This window comes from Myotis yumanensis, unplaced genomic scaffold, assembly GCF_028538775.1.
Source record: "Myotis yumanensis isolate MYYU_CA2020_CCGP unplaced genomic scaffold, mMyoYum1.0.hap1 SCAF_4, whole genome shotgun sequence".
Lineage (NCBI taxonomy): Eukaryota > Metazoa > Chordata > Mammalia > Chiroptera > Vespertilionidae > Myotis > Myotis yumanensis.
In genome coordinates, this window is record NW_027223755.1 from 39,361,237 (window position 1) to 39,375,949 (window position 14,713).

At 39.7% G+C, this 14,713-nt stretch overlaps 1 protein-coding gene across 5 annotated transcripts in view; it reads right to left on the reverse strand.

Annotated features, from left to right (window-relative positions):
• The window catches only part of FAM169A (family with sequence similarity 169 member A), a 56,525-nt gene that overhangs the window by 13,222 nt on the left and 28,590 nt on the right, over positions 1–14,713 (reverse strand). For all 5 annotated transcript variants that reach the window (XM_070412190.1, XM_070412189.1, XM_070412188.1 and 2 more), the window contains 5 exons: positions 13,076–13,204; positions 11,054–11,166; positions 6,884–6,923; positions 6,084–6,234; positions 2,805–2,961 (listed from right to left, as the gene is read on the reverse strand). In XM_070412190.1, coding sequence (XP_070268291.1) covers positions 2,805–2,961; positions 6,084–6,234; positions 6,884–6,923; positions 11,054–11,166; positions 13,076–13,204 — 590 coding nt within the window. The remainder of the gene's footprint in view (positions 1–2,804; positions 2,962–6,083; positions 6,235–6,883; positions 6,924–11,053; positions 11,167–13,075; positions 13,205–14,713) is intronic.

Sequence of the window (14,713 nt, forward strand, 5' to 3'; positions counted from 1 at the left end):
ACTGGGGTTGCTAGACCACCTTCTTAACCACAGCCTATATAATAAAAAAGGAATATGCAAATTGACCGTCACCCCACACCGATTGCGGCACCCACAGTGAAGGGGGGGGGGGGTGCCGTAACACAAGATGGCTGTGCCCACAGCGGAGGCCGAGTTCCAGTAATGAGCCTTAACGATCAATCAGCAGGGACCTGAGGTTCCGCCGCCCCCTGCCCCCGTGGGGCTTGACAGGGGACCTCAGGCCATGCCCCCCGCCCTGGGACAGGGGACCTCAGGCCATGCCCCCCGCTGGTGGAGCTTGATGGAGGACCTCAAGGTGCACCCCCCCCCGGCACCGGGCCGGGGGGCCCCAGGCTACACCCCCCACCCCGGTGCCAGGCTGGGGGACCTCAGGCCGCACCCCCCGCCCAGCGGGGCTAGACAAGGGACCTGAGGCTGTGCTCACCACCCAGTGGGGCTTCACAGGGGATCGCAGGCCATGTCCCCCACCTGGTGGGGCTTGACAGAGGACCTCAAGGTGTGCCCCCCTCCCCGACCTGGGCTGGGGGACCTCAGGCCACGCCCCCCGCCCCGGCGCCAGGCCAGGGGACCTGAGGTTGCGCTCCCCCGCCCAGCGGGGCTTGACAAGGGTGGGACTGGCTGGGTCTGGATCTAGCCCCATGGGGGGTGCCCGGCCGGGTCTGGGTCTCGCACGATTTTGAGGCACACGTGGGTGGGCGGGGACTTGACTCTGAGTCCCATGGTGCGCCCCAGACTCTGAAAAGATTTTCATATACATTTTACTAATTTTCTTTCATCTCTGACACTTCTATTATAGAGAAAGGGCAAATAGCATTATTGAAATATTTCCTCTAATTAATCCCCTTTTATTGTGCACAAATTTCCTGCACCAGGCCACTAGTATAAGAATAAACTCGAGCCCTAACCGGTTTGGCTCAGTGGATAGAGCATCGGCCTGCAGACTGAAGGGTCCCAGGTTCGATTCCAGTCAAGGACATGTACCTGGGTTGCGGGCACTTCCCCGTTGGGGGGTGTGCAGGAGGCAGTTGATAAATGTTTCTCTCTCTTCGATGTTTCTAACTCTCTATCCTTCTCCCTTCCTCTCTGTAAAAAGTCAATAAAATATATATTTTTAAAAATGTGACCGTTGCCTAAGTGAAAAAATGTAAAAAAAAAAAAAAAAAAGAATAAACTCGGAATGGATTAAAAACTGAAATGTAAGACCCAAAACCATAAAACTGCTATAGGAAAACATAGACAGTAAAATATCGCACATTTCTCTTAGCAATATGTTTTCTGAAATATCTTCTTGGGTAAGGGAAACAAGAGAAAATATAAATGGGACTACATCGAATTAAAAAGGTTTTGCACAGTAAGGGAAACCATCAAGAAAACAAAAAGACAACCTACTGAATGGGAGAAGATATTTGACAATGATATATCTGATAAGTGGTTAATATCCAAAACTTATAAAGAACACAGATAACTCAACACCAGAAAAGCAAATAACCCAATTGAAAAGTGAGCAAAAGACCTGACTAGACACTTCTCCAAAGAGGACATACAGGCCAATAGATACATGAAAAAATGCTTAACATCACTAATCATCAGAGAAATGCAAATCAAAACCACAATGAAATACCACCTCACACCTATCAAAAAAGTTATCAATAAATCAATAAACAAGTGTTAGAGAAGACGTGGAGAAAAAGGAACCTTCTGCACTGTTGGTGGGAATGCAGATTGGTGCAACCACTATGCAAAACAGTGTGGAGGTTCTTCAAAAAATTAAAAATGGGCCCTAGGCAATTTGGCTCCATGGATAGAATGTTGGCCCACAGTCTGAAGGGTCATGGATTCGATTTTGGTCAAGGCACGTACCTCAGTTGCAGGTTCGATCCCAAGCCCTGGTCAGGGCACTTGCGAGAGGCAACCAATCGACGTGTCTCTGTAACTTCAATGTTTCTCTTTCTCTGTCTCTCCCCCTTCCTTCCACTCTCTAAAAATCAATGGAAAAATATCCTCAGGTGAGGATTAACAAAACAAAAAAATTAAAAATGGAATTGCCTTATGACCCAGCAATCCCACTTCTGGGAATGTATCTGAAGAAACTTGAAACGTTGATTTGAAAGAATACATGCACCCCTATGTTTATTGCAGCATTATTTACAAGAGCCATGATATGGAAGCAACCCATAAAGTCTCTTTTTAAAATATGTACTTTGTTTTCAAAATTTTCTACAAGAAAAAAAGTTATTTAAAAACAGAGTTTCAAGAAATAGAGGGAAGCTAAATTGGTGTAAATTAAGAAAATAAAATTGGTAATGTAGTTTCACTTGTTTAGCTGCTGGCTGGATGAAGCAAGCAGGTAAAAGATTTTTAAAGAAACTTCAGCACATATGAAAGAAGAAATAAGGAATCTGTAGAGAGGAGAAGATTAAAGCTATTTAAGAAAAAGAAGAACAAGAAATTAATAGAGAAGAAAAAAGAAGATACGGATAAATATTTGAGGAGCTGAAGAAATCAAGTGAGATAAAGTGTTTACTTAGTCACAGAGGATTTTCCTGTATGTTTTCTGGTGTTTAAAAAAATGAATTTAGTTATTTTAGCAGGAATTTGAAGTCAAATATATATATATATTTTTCTGGGAAACTCATTTATATCCTCTTAACCAAATTAGGATTGCAATTGAAGACCTGTTGGACCTTAAAGTATTCTAACTAGTTCTATTAGGTAGATTAAGAAAGTTAAAGTTTCGTTTACTTCCATTCATTTTATTTATGGAATAAATAGTGATCTCCTACCTTTTCACCATCTTGCTTCTCCAGATGTGACTGGATTTTAGGTGTTGAATGAGCATCTTTATCACTACTTCCGTCCTCAAATTCAACCACACTCTGTGCATGTTCTTCTTCTAGTAATTCTTCTGAGCTCTCTGATGTGTGTGAAGTAGACTCCAATCTAAAAACAAAACAAAATTCTTACATGTTTCCTTAAGGATGAATATGAATTTCAGGAATCTGTTAATAAAGTAACACTTTAGAGAATCAACTAAGTGTTGTTCAGTCAACAATTTCAAATTTTACAGGTCCAAGACCAATCTCTTCATCCTATAAATTTGTTCTTTCCTACCTTGTTCTCCAGTTCAATTAATAACATCACTATATTTTCAAACATGTAAATGAGACCTTTCCTTTACTCTATTCATATCTGATAATATCTTATTCTATTAAAGTAAACATACATCCTAGTATACCTGGGACCGTACAGTTTAAAGCTTTTATCCCAGCATTGGCATATTATAAAGCCCCTTTCTTTCTCAAAAAAAAATCAATTTGAACCATAAATGATACGGTTTAGTTCTACCTCCAAAATGTCTTTCAAACATATCCCTAACTTACTATTACCATTTTCACGCCCCAATTCTCTCTGGAGAATTCTCACAGTAACTTCTTCCCAATTCATCTTTTCTAGATAGACAGATGATAGATAGATAGATAGATAGATAGATAGATAGATAGATGATAGACAGACAGACAGACAGACAGACAAAGAGTTAGGGAAAATAGTGATGTGAAAGAAACATCTATCAGTTGCCTCTCATTCACACCTCGACCAGGATTGAACTCACAACCTGGGCATGTGTCCTGACTGGGAATCGAACCGGCAACTTTTCAGAGCTCAGGACAACACTCAACCAACGTAGCCACACCAACAAGGGCACCCAATTCATCTTAATATTTATTCTTTAGAAAGTTTTCCAAAGCTGTGTTTCTCATATACATATCTGTACCTGACAGCCCCACTCAGAAAACTCTGATAGTTCTCTATGGCTTAGAGAATAAGGGATATCTCCCTTTAAAGCCTAACAAGACCAGACCCTTATATTCTTACCTCCTACTAGATACTACTGTAACAGTGAGAAATTGTAACCCACTCCACCATTCTTTTTGACACTATTTCTGTAAATGCTGATTCTGACTAATATGTAGCTTGTAGATGAAGAGCATGTTTGTATAAGAATCCTAGGAACTAACTTCAGACGAAGCAGACTCTGCCCTTCAGTCATCCCAGTTCTGGGAAACTTGCTAATCTTTAACCATAGAACCAGGATGACGCACACCAGGCCATCACTTCACCAGTTTCGAGATTCATATCGGAATGGACTGTGCTGGCCTGCATGTACAGAACTACTCAACTCCCTCACTGTGATTTCTTTGTTCTACTTTCCCTGTTCCTCCTTATAAAAACCTCGGTCTGCACTGAGGTGTTGAGATGGGCTTTTGACAAAGAATCCCCTATCTTCTCAGATGACCAGCACTTGAATAAACCTCTTTCCTTTTCACCAGCATCTGTCTCACCAGTTTGGCTTCTGTGGCAGCAGGCAGTTGAAACTTGGTTTCAGTTACACTACCATTTACCTTATATATCCGTATCAACAGTCCTCTTCGTTTTGTGCCTTTGTTCATGTTATTCCTGTAGTCTAGTTCTGCACATGCAATACAGTAGCCATAAGACATGTGTTCCTATTTGTTATTAAACGTAAATGAAATAAAAAATTCAGTTCCTCAGCTGCACCAACCACACTTCAAGTGCGCGAATGGCACATGGGTAGTGGCTGCCATCCTGGACGGGCAGACACAGGACATTTCCTTCATTACGGGAAGCTCTCCGGACATCCATGGCATAGAGCCAGGCTCAGCAAACTTTTCTTTATGTTTTGTGGGACATATGGTCCCTGAATAACTACTCAACTCTGCCACTTAACTCAAAAGCAATCATAATAAACCTGTAAACTAATGAGCATGGATGTGTTACAATAAAATTTTATTTATATTGGGTAGTGGGCCAGAATTGACCTACAGACCACAGTTTGTGAACCCTTGGACTAGAAATCTTCTCCCAACTCTGCTTGTTTAGTTACCTCTTATCTCTGAAGCCCTAGCCCAAATACCAAACGTCTCCATCCCCTCCATTAGAGGCAGTCACACTCTCCTCTGCATCACAGCGTTTGCACTTCTATTATTACCCATCACAATCTACCTTGCAGTGCTCTTAATCTGAGCCACAGACAGATATATGTATTAGAAACCACCAGGCATTCTTCAAGGGCAAAGATAAAATTACGTTCTTTGTAGTGTCTGAGTAAGCATTCAAGCATATAGCCTCACTGTTACTGTTCTGTTTATGAAAAGCAAACTGAATTCCACATCATTCTGAGATGTTCAATTTAAAATACATTGTTACATTTCCTTCTAAAAAGGATATTACATCAAAATGTGGCTCCATGAGAAAACCATAATTATCTAAACTCTTATTATTCTTTTCACAAATTACTAGATTTAAATATCTATTTATATCGCCTTTAACATGAATTTTTTACAAAAATAAAATATTTACATACTGATGCAATTACACAATGAAAAATTATTTACATAAGGAAATTAGTACAGACACAAAATTCTCTACCTGAGTAAAATAATTTCACAGCTAAAATGGCAAAACTATGAATGGTTGATTCAGGAACAGTTGGTAGGACTAGTAGGGCAGAAGTGTAGTTTAAATATAAAATTAAAAATCTTGTTTTCTTAAGCTTCAAAGGAAGATAGAGGAAAAGTTTTGACCCAAGTGTTCTGTTGATTAAGAGGAGTTGACTGCACCATTTACAGTTATCACTAATTTATGTTATATCCAATACCCCAGTGAAATGAATCCGTTATAATGTAAAACTGAGGGTTTTTAAAATTAACCACACCCAAGCATTATTAAAAATTACAGCTACTGTCAAATTCAAAGTTGGTGATAATGACACATTTGGGATAATCAATAGAATATTCTCCTGGATTTTCATGCCTATGAGATTAAATTATGAGTTTATCCCACTCTCTTACTAGCAAATTCTCCCTATAACATTGTCAAAGTGACACCACTGGTAAGTGTAAACAATTATCTTGTAGAAAAATTCAAATACAAACTCCTATACCAAGGTCATTTGCTACATGAACAATATAATAATATTAAATATTAATAATACACAAATAAGAATAAACAAAATAATGAGGGTAAAATAAACAATACTTTACTTAATTACGGAAGCTGTAGGTGAAGTCTCAGCTATCTTTTCATCTTCCCCTTGAGAACCACTAAATTCAGAATCCTGAAACCGCTTTCCAATCTTTGGCCGCTTCAGATGACTACTTCGAGTCCGAGTGGAAACTGGTGTTTTATCATGACCTAAGAAAAAAACAGCAGCCATGCAAGAACTATGCGAGTTTACATATATCCCCACCATTACACACTACCTTTCTCTCATATCAGACTTTGTTAATATTCATTTCTCACATTTCCATGTTATCTTGAGTTTTACGAAGTGTTTTTGCATTTTCATTTATATTCTCTCCCAATAATCTTTGCCAACCTTATGACATAGTGTAATTTTAATATAGTCTCCCTACATGATACATGGAAAATTATTTGGCTTAATATTAAAATAAAACATTAGTTGCACTGCCTATGTGGGAAGATTAGATTTTTCTACTTTTCCTGGTTTCATGATATCTGACCAAAACTAAATGAATCTGAGTATGACTGGGGAATTTGGACTGCAATATAATAGAAATGGGGTTTGTTTAATCTTGGGAAATAAACAAGGCAGATGTTACTGTCTGTATTTTACAGGTAAGAAAATGAGGAAGAGAGGTACTATAGCTCACTCTGTTCACACAGCAAAATCAGTGGAAGTGGTGGCATTAGACCCAGAAGTAGACGTTAGAGCTGGGTCCACTTGCTCTAAGGAACGAACACACACACACACACACACACACACACACCCCTAATTCTAAGTGTCTCAAACACTTTCTAATAGATCGGCTGAATTTCTTACCTTCAGAAGTGCTTGCAAAGGCATCTTTTAGAGAATCAATCTAAAATAGAAATACAGATTAAAACCAAATGTTGTAGATTATTTTTTCTCCCTGTGGATCTACTTTATTCAGTGTCAAAGAAAATCTTTAAAACATTTTCAAATAGCACTTTTTGTACTCACTATTCAATTAAAACTTACGTAAGAAATAAAAAGGCTATGTTACAGCCCAATTTATTATGAGCCTAAGAACTTATCAAGCCATCTCATGTCTTAGTGGTAAGCACTGGAGTTTCCAGTATTGTCTTCAGCTACCTTCTCTTTTCAATCCATGCTTTCCGTTTGTCATTTTATCTACTACCTTCACTTCAATATCTATGCAAGTTAATTCCCCCAACTTCCAAAGCTCTATTTCTAATAAGATATCTCCCCAGTGGATGTTCCATCTAATTTCACATCCAACCTGTCTCAAACTGAACAATATCATTTTAATAATCTTTTCCCAATAGTATTCCCTATCTTGGTTAAGTGACAGTAATAATTCAGTCTAACCAGAATGGCTGTGAGACAGTAATACTTCTTCCTATCCCTCATTCAATCAACCACAAAGCCTGTCAATTCTGACTTTAAGAATCTCTCAAAACTGCCCCCTCCTTTGTATTGCCAACGCTTTAGTTCAGGCCTTTCGCATCTTCACCATGAACTGTTCTAATAGCCTCCTCGCTGGCATCCCTCTCTAGCCACACGCCCGTAATCCTCTCCACCCTGATGACAGTGGTGCTTCCCACCTGTAAATTGTGCTACTCCTTTGCATTACAAAAATAAAATGTAATAGTTTATCGCTACCTGAAATACAAACTCCCAACTTTCCCAATACCAAATGCTCTTCCATACCAAACATGCCATTTTCTTTCACGCCTCTGTGTTTTCATACATGCCATCTCTTGGAATGCCCTAGCAACATTTGGCACAGAACTCCCACACACCTTTTAAAGGTCATCTCAACTCTACTTCACCAATTCCAGTCCCTGCATAGAGTTAGTCATACATTCTCTTTTATGTACCTGCAATCACTTGCTGTATGTATGCTCTATTAAGGCCATTATTACCCTATAGTGTAATTGTTCACTTATCTGTTCTAATAATGGACCATCTGCTTTTTCCAGGCTTAACGGACCCATAATTTGTATACCCAGCACTTGCCAAGGTACCCACTTTACTATATAAACTGCTATCCAGTCACACAGTTATCAAAACTCTACAATATTATAGGCACCTACACTTCAAGGTGTGTTTATAGGACACACACAAGGAAACAATTGTGATGGATAAGATAAAGATCCTGTGTTCAAGAAGCCTATAGTTCAACTAGACAAGTTTAAGACATAGATAAGGATGAATAAATAAAAGGTACAAAAAGTAAAGTACATGTAATGTTTTCTGTCCAAAAATAGGAAAAAGCAAATAGAAATACCAACATCTAAAGAATAAATCATGTAGTGATAATCATTTCACAATGTATATGTATATCAAAACAAAGTTGGACACCCTAAAGATATACAATTATTTGTCAATACCACCTCAATAAAGCTAAAAAATACATCATGTAGTAAAAATAAACAAATAAAACTACTTCCCCATGTGGTTACTGATAAAAAGAGAGATGTAATAAATAGCTTAATATGAGAAATATTCTCCTTGAATTATTAAACTATTACTATAAAGAATATGAAGTTCTAAAATAAAAAAATCTAATTTATGCTGCCAACCTTGACTTAGTGTAATTTGAATATATTCTCACTAAATGACACATTGAAAATTATTTGCTTAATATTAAAATAAATAATTAATATCACTGCATATATGGGAATATTAGATTTTTCTACTTTTCCTGGTTTCATGATATCTGACCAAAACTAAGTGAATCTGAGTATAACTGAGGAATTTAGACTGCAATGTAATAGAATTGGGGCTTATTCTAAAGTCTAAAGTTCCAAATGTAGAAAAAAATTTAAAAACTCTAATTCTTTATATATAGTTATTATTTATATTATCCTTAAAAACACTTTGAAATTCTTCACTTATGCTAATTAAAACAGGAAATAAGAGGAACAAATAATTCCCCAAAGCATGTGTCTCTGAAATGCACCCGACTTTACAAAGGCATACTCAACACTCACAAAAGATATATCAGATACCGTATACAAAACAAATATAACTGTAATAAGCGCCACCACAAAAAAAAACTACATAAAACAGACTTCTAGAATCCCATTGATGGACCCATATTTTAACTAATATCAAGTAAATTCTAGGAAAGTAGAAAGCCACAGTAATGGAAATTGCCCATCTAATTTCAGGTTACCTAGTATTTGCAAAGTGCATTTCATTCTACAAAGGCCTAGCATACACTTATTGAAACTTAGCCTCACAGTTCCCACAATAACTTCATAACCTTTGGCCTACTACTTATTCCACTTCTAGAAACCTATCTGTGCAAGAAAATACTAACATATGCACAATGATGCATGTACAAATGTATACATCCTATCTAATAAAAGAGAAACATGGTAATTAGTGTACGACCGCTACCCTTCCCATTGGCTAATCAGGGCGATATGCAAATTAACTGCCAGCCAAGATGGCGGCTGGCAGCCAGGCAGCTGGAAGCGAACATGAGGCTTGCTTGCTTCAGTGAAGGAGGACTCCAATGTTCCCCTCCTGCCTTGCCGGCCTCTGAGCTGGCAGTTTGAAACATTGTAACAAATATAGAAGCTAAACAAAACCCCAGAAACCAGCTTTCAGCCGGCCGGGATCTCAGAGCTGGAGATGATACAGTGTTTCGATTATAGAACCGAAACAAACCAGATACCTGCTTTCAGCAGCAGAGGCCTTGGCCCAGAATAAAAAAAAAAGACAAAAAAGGAGCAGTTGGGAGCTTCAGTCACCCACCAGCCTGAAAACAGCCCTCAGCCCCTCACCCAGACTGGCCAGGCACCCCAGTGGGGACCCCCACACTGAAGGTGGTTAGTGCACTCCCACAGGGGGAGCGCTGCTCAACCATAAGCCAGGGCCATGGCTGGCGAACGCAGCAGCCGTGGCAGGCACCTCTCCTGCCTCCATGGCAGCACTAAGGACTCGTAGGGTGATGTCCGACTGCCCCTAAGCTGGCAGGCAGACATCCCCCGAGGGGTCCCGGACTGTGAAGAGGGTGCAGGCCAGGCTGAGGGACCTCCCTCCGGCAGTGTGTGAATGTCATGCACCAGGCCTCTAGTTACATTATAAATGTAAAACTTAGTATGTTAAGGAAATAAATGATGGCATCTATAATAATAAAAGCATAATATGCTAATTGTACCGGACAACCAAACGACCTTCCGGATGTCCTTCCGAATGACCTTCCAGAAAAAACCAGGGCTGAGAGGGCTGAGGCAAGCCGCCTTGGCTGTGAGGGCTGAGCCCCTTGCACAAGTTTCGTGCATCTAGCCTCTAGTTTACATATGATAGGCTAGTGTGCTGCTGTTTAACAATCATATTTAAAAACAGTAGAAAAATAGTAATGCCATGAAAAATGCTTAACATGTTATGTTATGCACCCTTGTAGCCTCCAAAAAAATGTTGTTAGTGAGAAAAGCAGTTAGAATTAGCATAAAAGAAAACAAAAATAAAATGTATGCAGATACATGTATATTATATGCAAGATATTAACAGTTGCTATCTCTGGAGAAGTGGGATTACAGATTTTCATTTTCTTCTATATTATTTTATGTGAATTCCAAATTATTTTTCAAAGAAAATTAAGTCCTTAGTAACCAATTAAAAGATGCCAGAAGCTAACCGGTTTGGCTCAGTGGATAGAGCATCAGCCTGTGAACTGAAAGGTCCCAGGTTCGATTCCGGTCAAGGGCATGTACCTTGGTTGCGGGCACATCCCCAGTAGGGGGTGTGCAGGAGGCAACTGATCGATGTTTCTCTCGCATCGATGTTTCTAACTCTCTATCCCTCTCCCTTCCTCTCTGTAAAAAATCAATAAAAAATATTAAAAAAAAAAAAAAGATGCCAGAAAACGAATACAGTAGAAATTACGTAAGTCTGTTGAATGAACAATAACATTTAAAAATTTAAATATTCACTGAATCTATTTTAAAGAAACAAAAATTATTTCCTACAATAAATATACAGTGTACCTACAGTTAGCTGCATCTCACTAGACTGACTATCTTCAGTTCCTGCTTCATATTCTGGAACAGATGCAAGACCATATCCTCCAGACGTAGTTCTTTTAGCTTCATTTGGAGGAACTGCTGTGTGTAGAAGAATTTTACAAATTGTAACCCAATCAGTATTCGGTTTTAATAACATTGTTCTGACTTCCACAAAAGCCCTACAGAGCAGCATGAATAGAAGGGTGTTGAAAATCTAGGTGTACGATATCCCCTTCACCCCTATCTATCCTATCTAATAATAGACAAACATGGTAATTAACCATACCTCCACTATGCTTCCCACTGGCTAATCAGGGCGATATGCAAATTAACTGCCAACCAAGATGGCGGCCGGCAGCCAGGTAGCTGAAGTGAACAGGAGGCTTCCTTGCTCCAATGATGGAGGAAGCCAAGGTTCCCCGCCTGCTGCAGCCCGGCTCTGAGCTGCACTCTAAGCAACAATGTTGCAATTATAGAAGCTAAACAAACCCCAGATACCTGCTTTCAGCCAGCTGGCCTCGGAGCTGGAGCCGCAACAAGGTTTCAATTACAGAAGGTAAATAAATCCCAGAATAAAAAAAAAAAAAAGGAGAGACTGGGAGCTTCAGTTGCAGGCTTGGCCCGCCTGAAAACGGCCCTCAGCCCCTCATCCAGACTGGCCAGGCACCCCAGTGGGGCCCCCCACCCTGAAGGGGGTGCAGGCAGGCTGAAAACAGCCCTCAGCCCCTCATCCAGGCTGGCCAGGCACCCCAGTGGGGACCCCCACCCTGAAGGGGGTGCGGGCAGCCTGAAAACAGCCATCAGCCCCTCACCCAGGCTGGCCAGGCACCCAAGCGGGACCCCCACCCTGATTCGGGACACCATTCAGGGCAAACCAGCCAGCCCCCACCCATGAACCAGGCCTCTATCCTACACAGTAAAAGGGTAATATGCAAACTGACACTAACAGCAGAAAGACTGGGAATGACTGGTCACTATGACACACACTGACCACCAGGGGGCAGACGCTCAATGAAGGAGCTGCCCTCTGGTGGTCAGTGAGCTCCCACATGGAGAAGCTCTGCTCAGCCACAAGCCAGGCTGATGGCTGCCAGTACAGCGGTGGTGGTGGGAGCCTCTCCTGCCTCCTCAGCAGCGCTAAGGATGTCTGACTTCAGCTTAGGTCTGCTCCCCGCTGGCAAGTGGACATCCCCCGAGGGCTGCCGGGCTGCCAGAGGGATGTCTGATGGCCAGCTTAGGCCCAATCCCCCGGGGAGCAGGCCTCAGCCAGCAGATGGTCATCCCCTGAGGGGTCCCAGATTGTGAGAGGGCACAGGCCGGGCTGAGGGACCTTCCCCCCCCGCTGGGAGGGAAGGGTTGGGGTTTGTTTAGCTTCTATAATTGCAACATTGTTGTGCACCGGGCCTCTAGTATATATATAAAGGCCCAGCAACCAAACGACAGAATGACCAGAATGACTGGTCAACCAGTTACTATGGTGCGCACTGACCACCAGGGGGCAGACACTCAATGCAGGAACTGCCCCTTGATGGTCAATGCACTCCCACAGTGGGAGTGCTGCTTGGCTGACCGGGATGAGTGGCACTCCCACAGCGGGCTGATCCCTGCAGGCCACACCCCTCATCAGTGCACAAATCTGTGCGCCAGGCCTCTAGTCTTATAATAAAACCTTTCAATTATAAAGATTCTTAAATAATCATCTGTATTTTGTGACTTTGAGGAGAGATACATGAGACTGTGGACTATCTTTGATTTCCTGATGCCTATTCTATACTGTTTCAGTATCTCTGTTTATTTCGTACACACCAATTATTACATTCTGCTGGGCTATTCTTAGTGACTCAAATGTTAATATTAATACATAACAAAAAATCATACTTTAGGAAAGAGGGTCTGTTACTAGAGAAATCACATCACAGCACACCACTGCTTTGGAGTACAGGGCACCATCACCATCAGGCACTGCTATTTTTAAGTGGGACATGTGTTCAAACTAAAACATTCTTACCTGTAATTTTAAGTGTTTCTCTCTGTAATGCTCTGGTGACAGGTATTCTCTGGTACCAATGTCCAACACCTTCAACTTCCCAAAGGAGTTCATGGTCTCCTGGATATTTTTCAAAGTACTGCTTGCAAGCTAAAAAACACATTTAGAATTTTCTAGAAATCCAAAATATCAATTATTTTAGAAAACAGAAAGATAGAAAGCTGCCAACTCACTTAATGGGCTAGCATAACTTTTTGATACCAAAACACCAAAGCAACTCAAGAAAATTATACAGTCATCTCATTTACATAAAAATTCTAAATGAAATTCCATATTAAAGTTTTAATGTGATCAAGCAATAAAAATCCAAATAAAAGATGTGTTTAACCTTTAAAAAGAAAATTATTAAATTTTATTGAGGGACATAAAAGAAGAACTAAATAAAAGGATTGTTAGATTCAATAGTGTAAAAACACCAATTCTCTCCAAATTATTTTGTAAACTTGATGCAATCCTAAACAAAATCCCAACAGTTTCTTTTTAATGGAATTTTACAAAACTTGGTCCTAAATTCAAAATGAAAGAACAAAAAGTGAAGTATTGAGGAATTCTTCCTATAGTGGATGTATTTCCATTCCTCCCCAAATTTAGTAAAGCAATAATCTATGTTCAAATTATCAAAGGGTATACAAGGATTCATTTCATTCACATGTATGGGTCTAGAGAAAAACTATAATTCAAAATGGGGATGCAACATTTGGTTCTTGTTTTCTAGATTTTTAATATTAAAAAGAGAGAGGAAACCTAGAAAATATATTTTTAGTGAAAATAAACATCTGATGGTAAATTATATTTTATTGAAGTTTTCAAATAAATTACTTTCCAGGATTAAATCTTACTACATTAAGAAAAAACAGTTGTTTGGCCTTTATACAAATGCAAATATAAATCCACTAATAGTTTTTAAAACATCACCACATAGTACAGCCATACAATGGAATACTAAACAGCACTGAAAATGAATAGAACTATGTAAATCCACATTAATGAATCTAATAAACATAAAGATGAGTAAAGAAAGCAAACTAAAGAAGAATTCATACAGTACCTTTCATTTATATAAAGTTTTAAAGTATTAAAAATAATATGACATATTATTGGAGGATGTACATATATATCTTAAAAGTCTAAGAAATGTATGAAGAAAAATGCCAAATTGAGGACAATGCTTATGTCAGGGAAGGGAGTAAGCTAATTAGGTAGGAGTGCAACTGTGCTGGCAAAGGATCCATTTCTCATAGATGGTACATGCTAGTGGTACATAAGTATTTACCTTACTTTTTATACTTTCGTATATGTCTGAGGTTTCTTTCTTTCTTTCTTTTTTAATTTAAAAGCTACCACAGACAAATAACCCCCAAAAATGTGGTCCAATAATCTAAATAGACATTTCTCCAAAGAAGACATACAAATGGCCAATAAGCACATGAAAAGATTTTCAACATCAAATACAATCCAAAACTATTAGAGGCCACTTCGCACCCACTCAGATGACTATTACAAAAAAGGGCAGATAAGCCCTAGCAGCTAGTGTTTTAGTGTTTACTAGGTAATGGAGAAATGGGGGAATGGACGGTGCCTGGGTTTGTTTACTGGTCA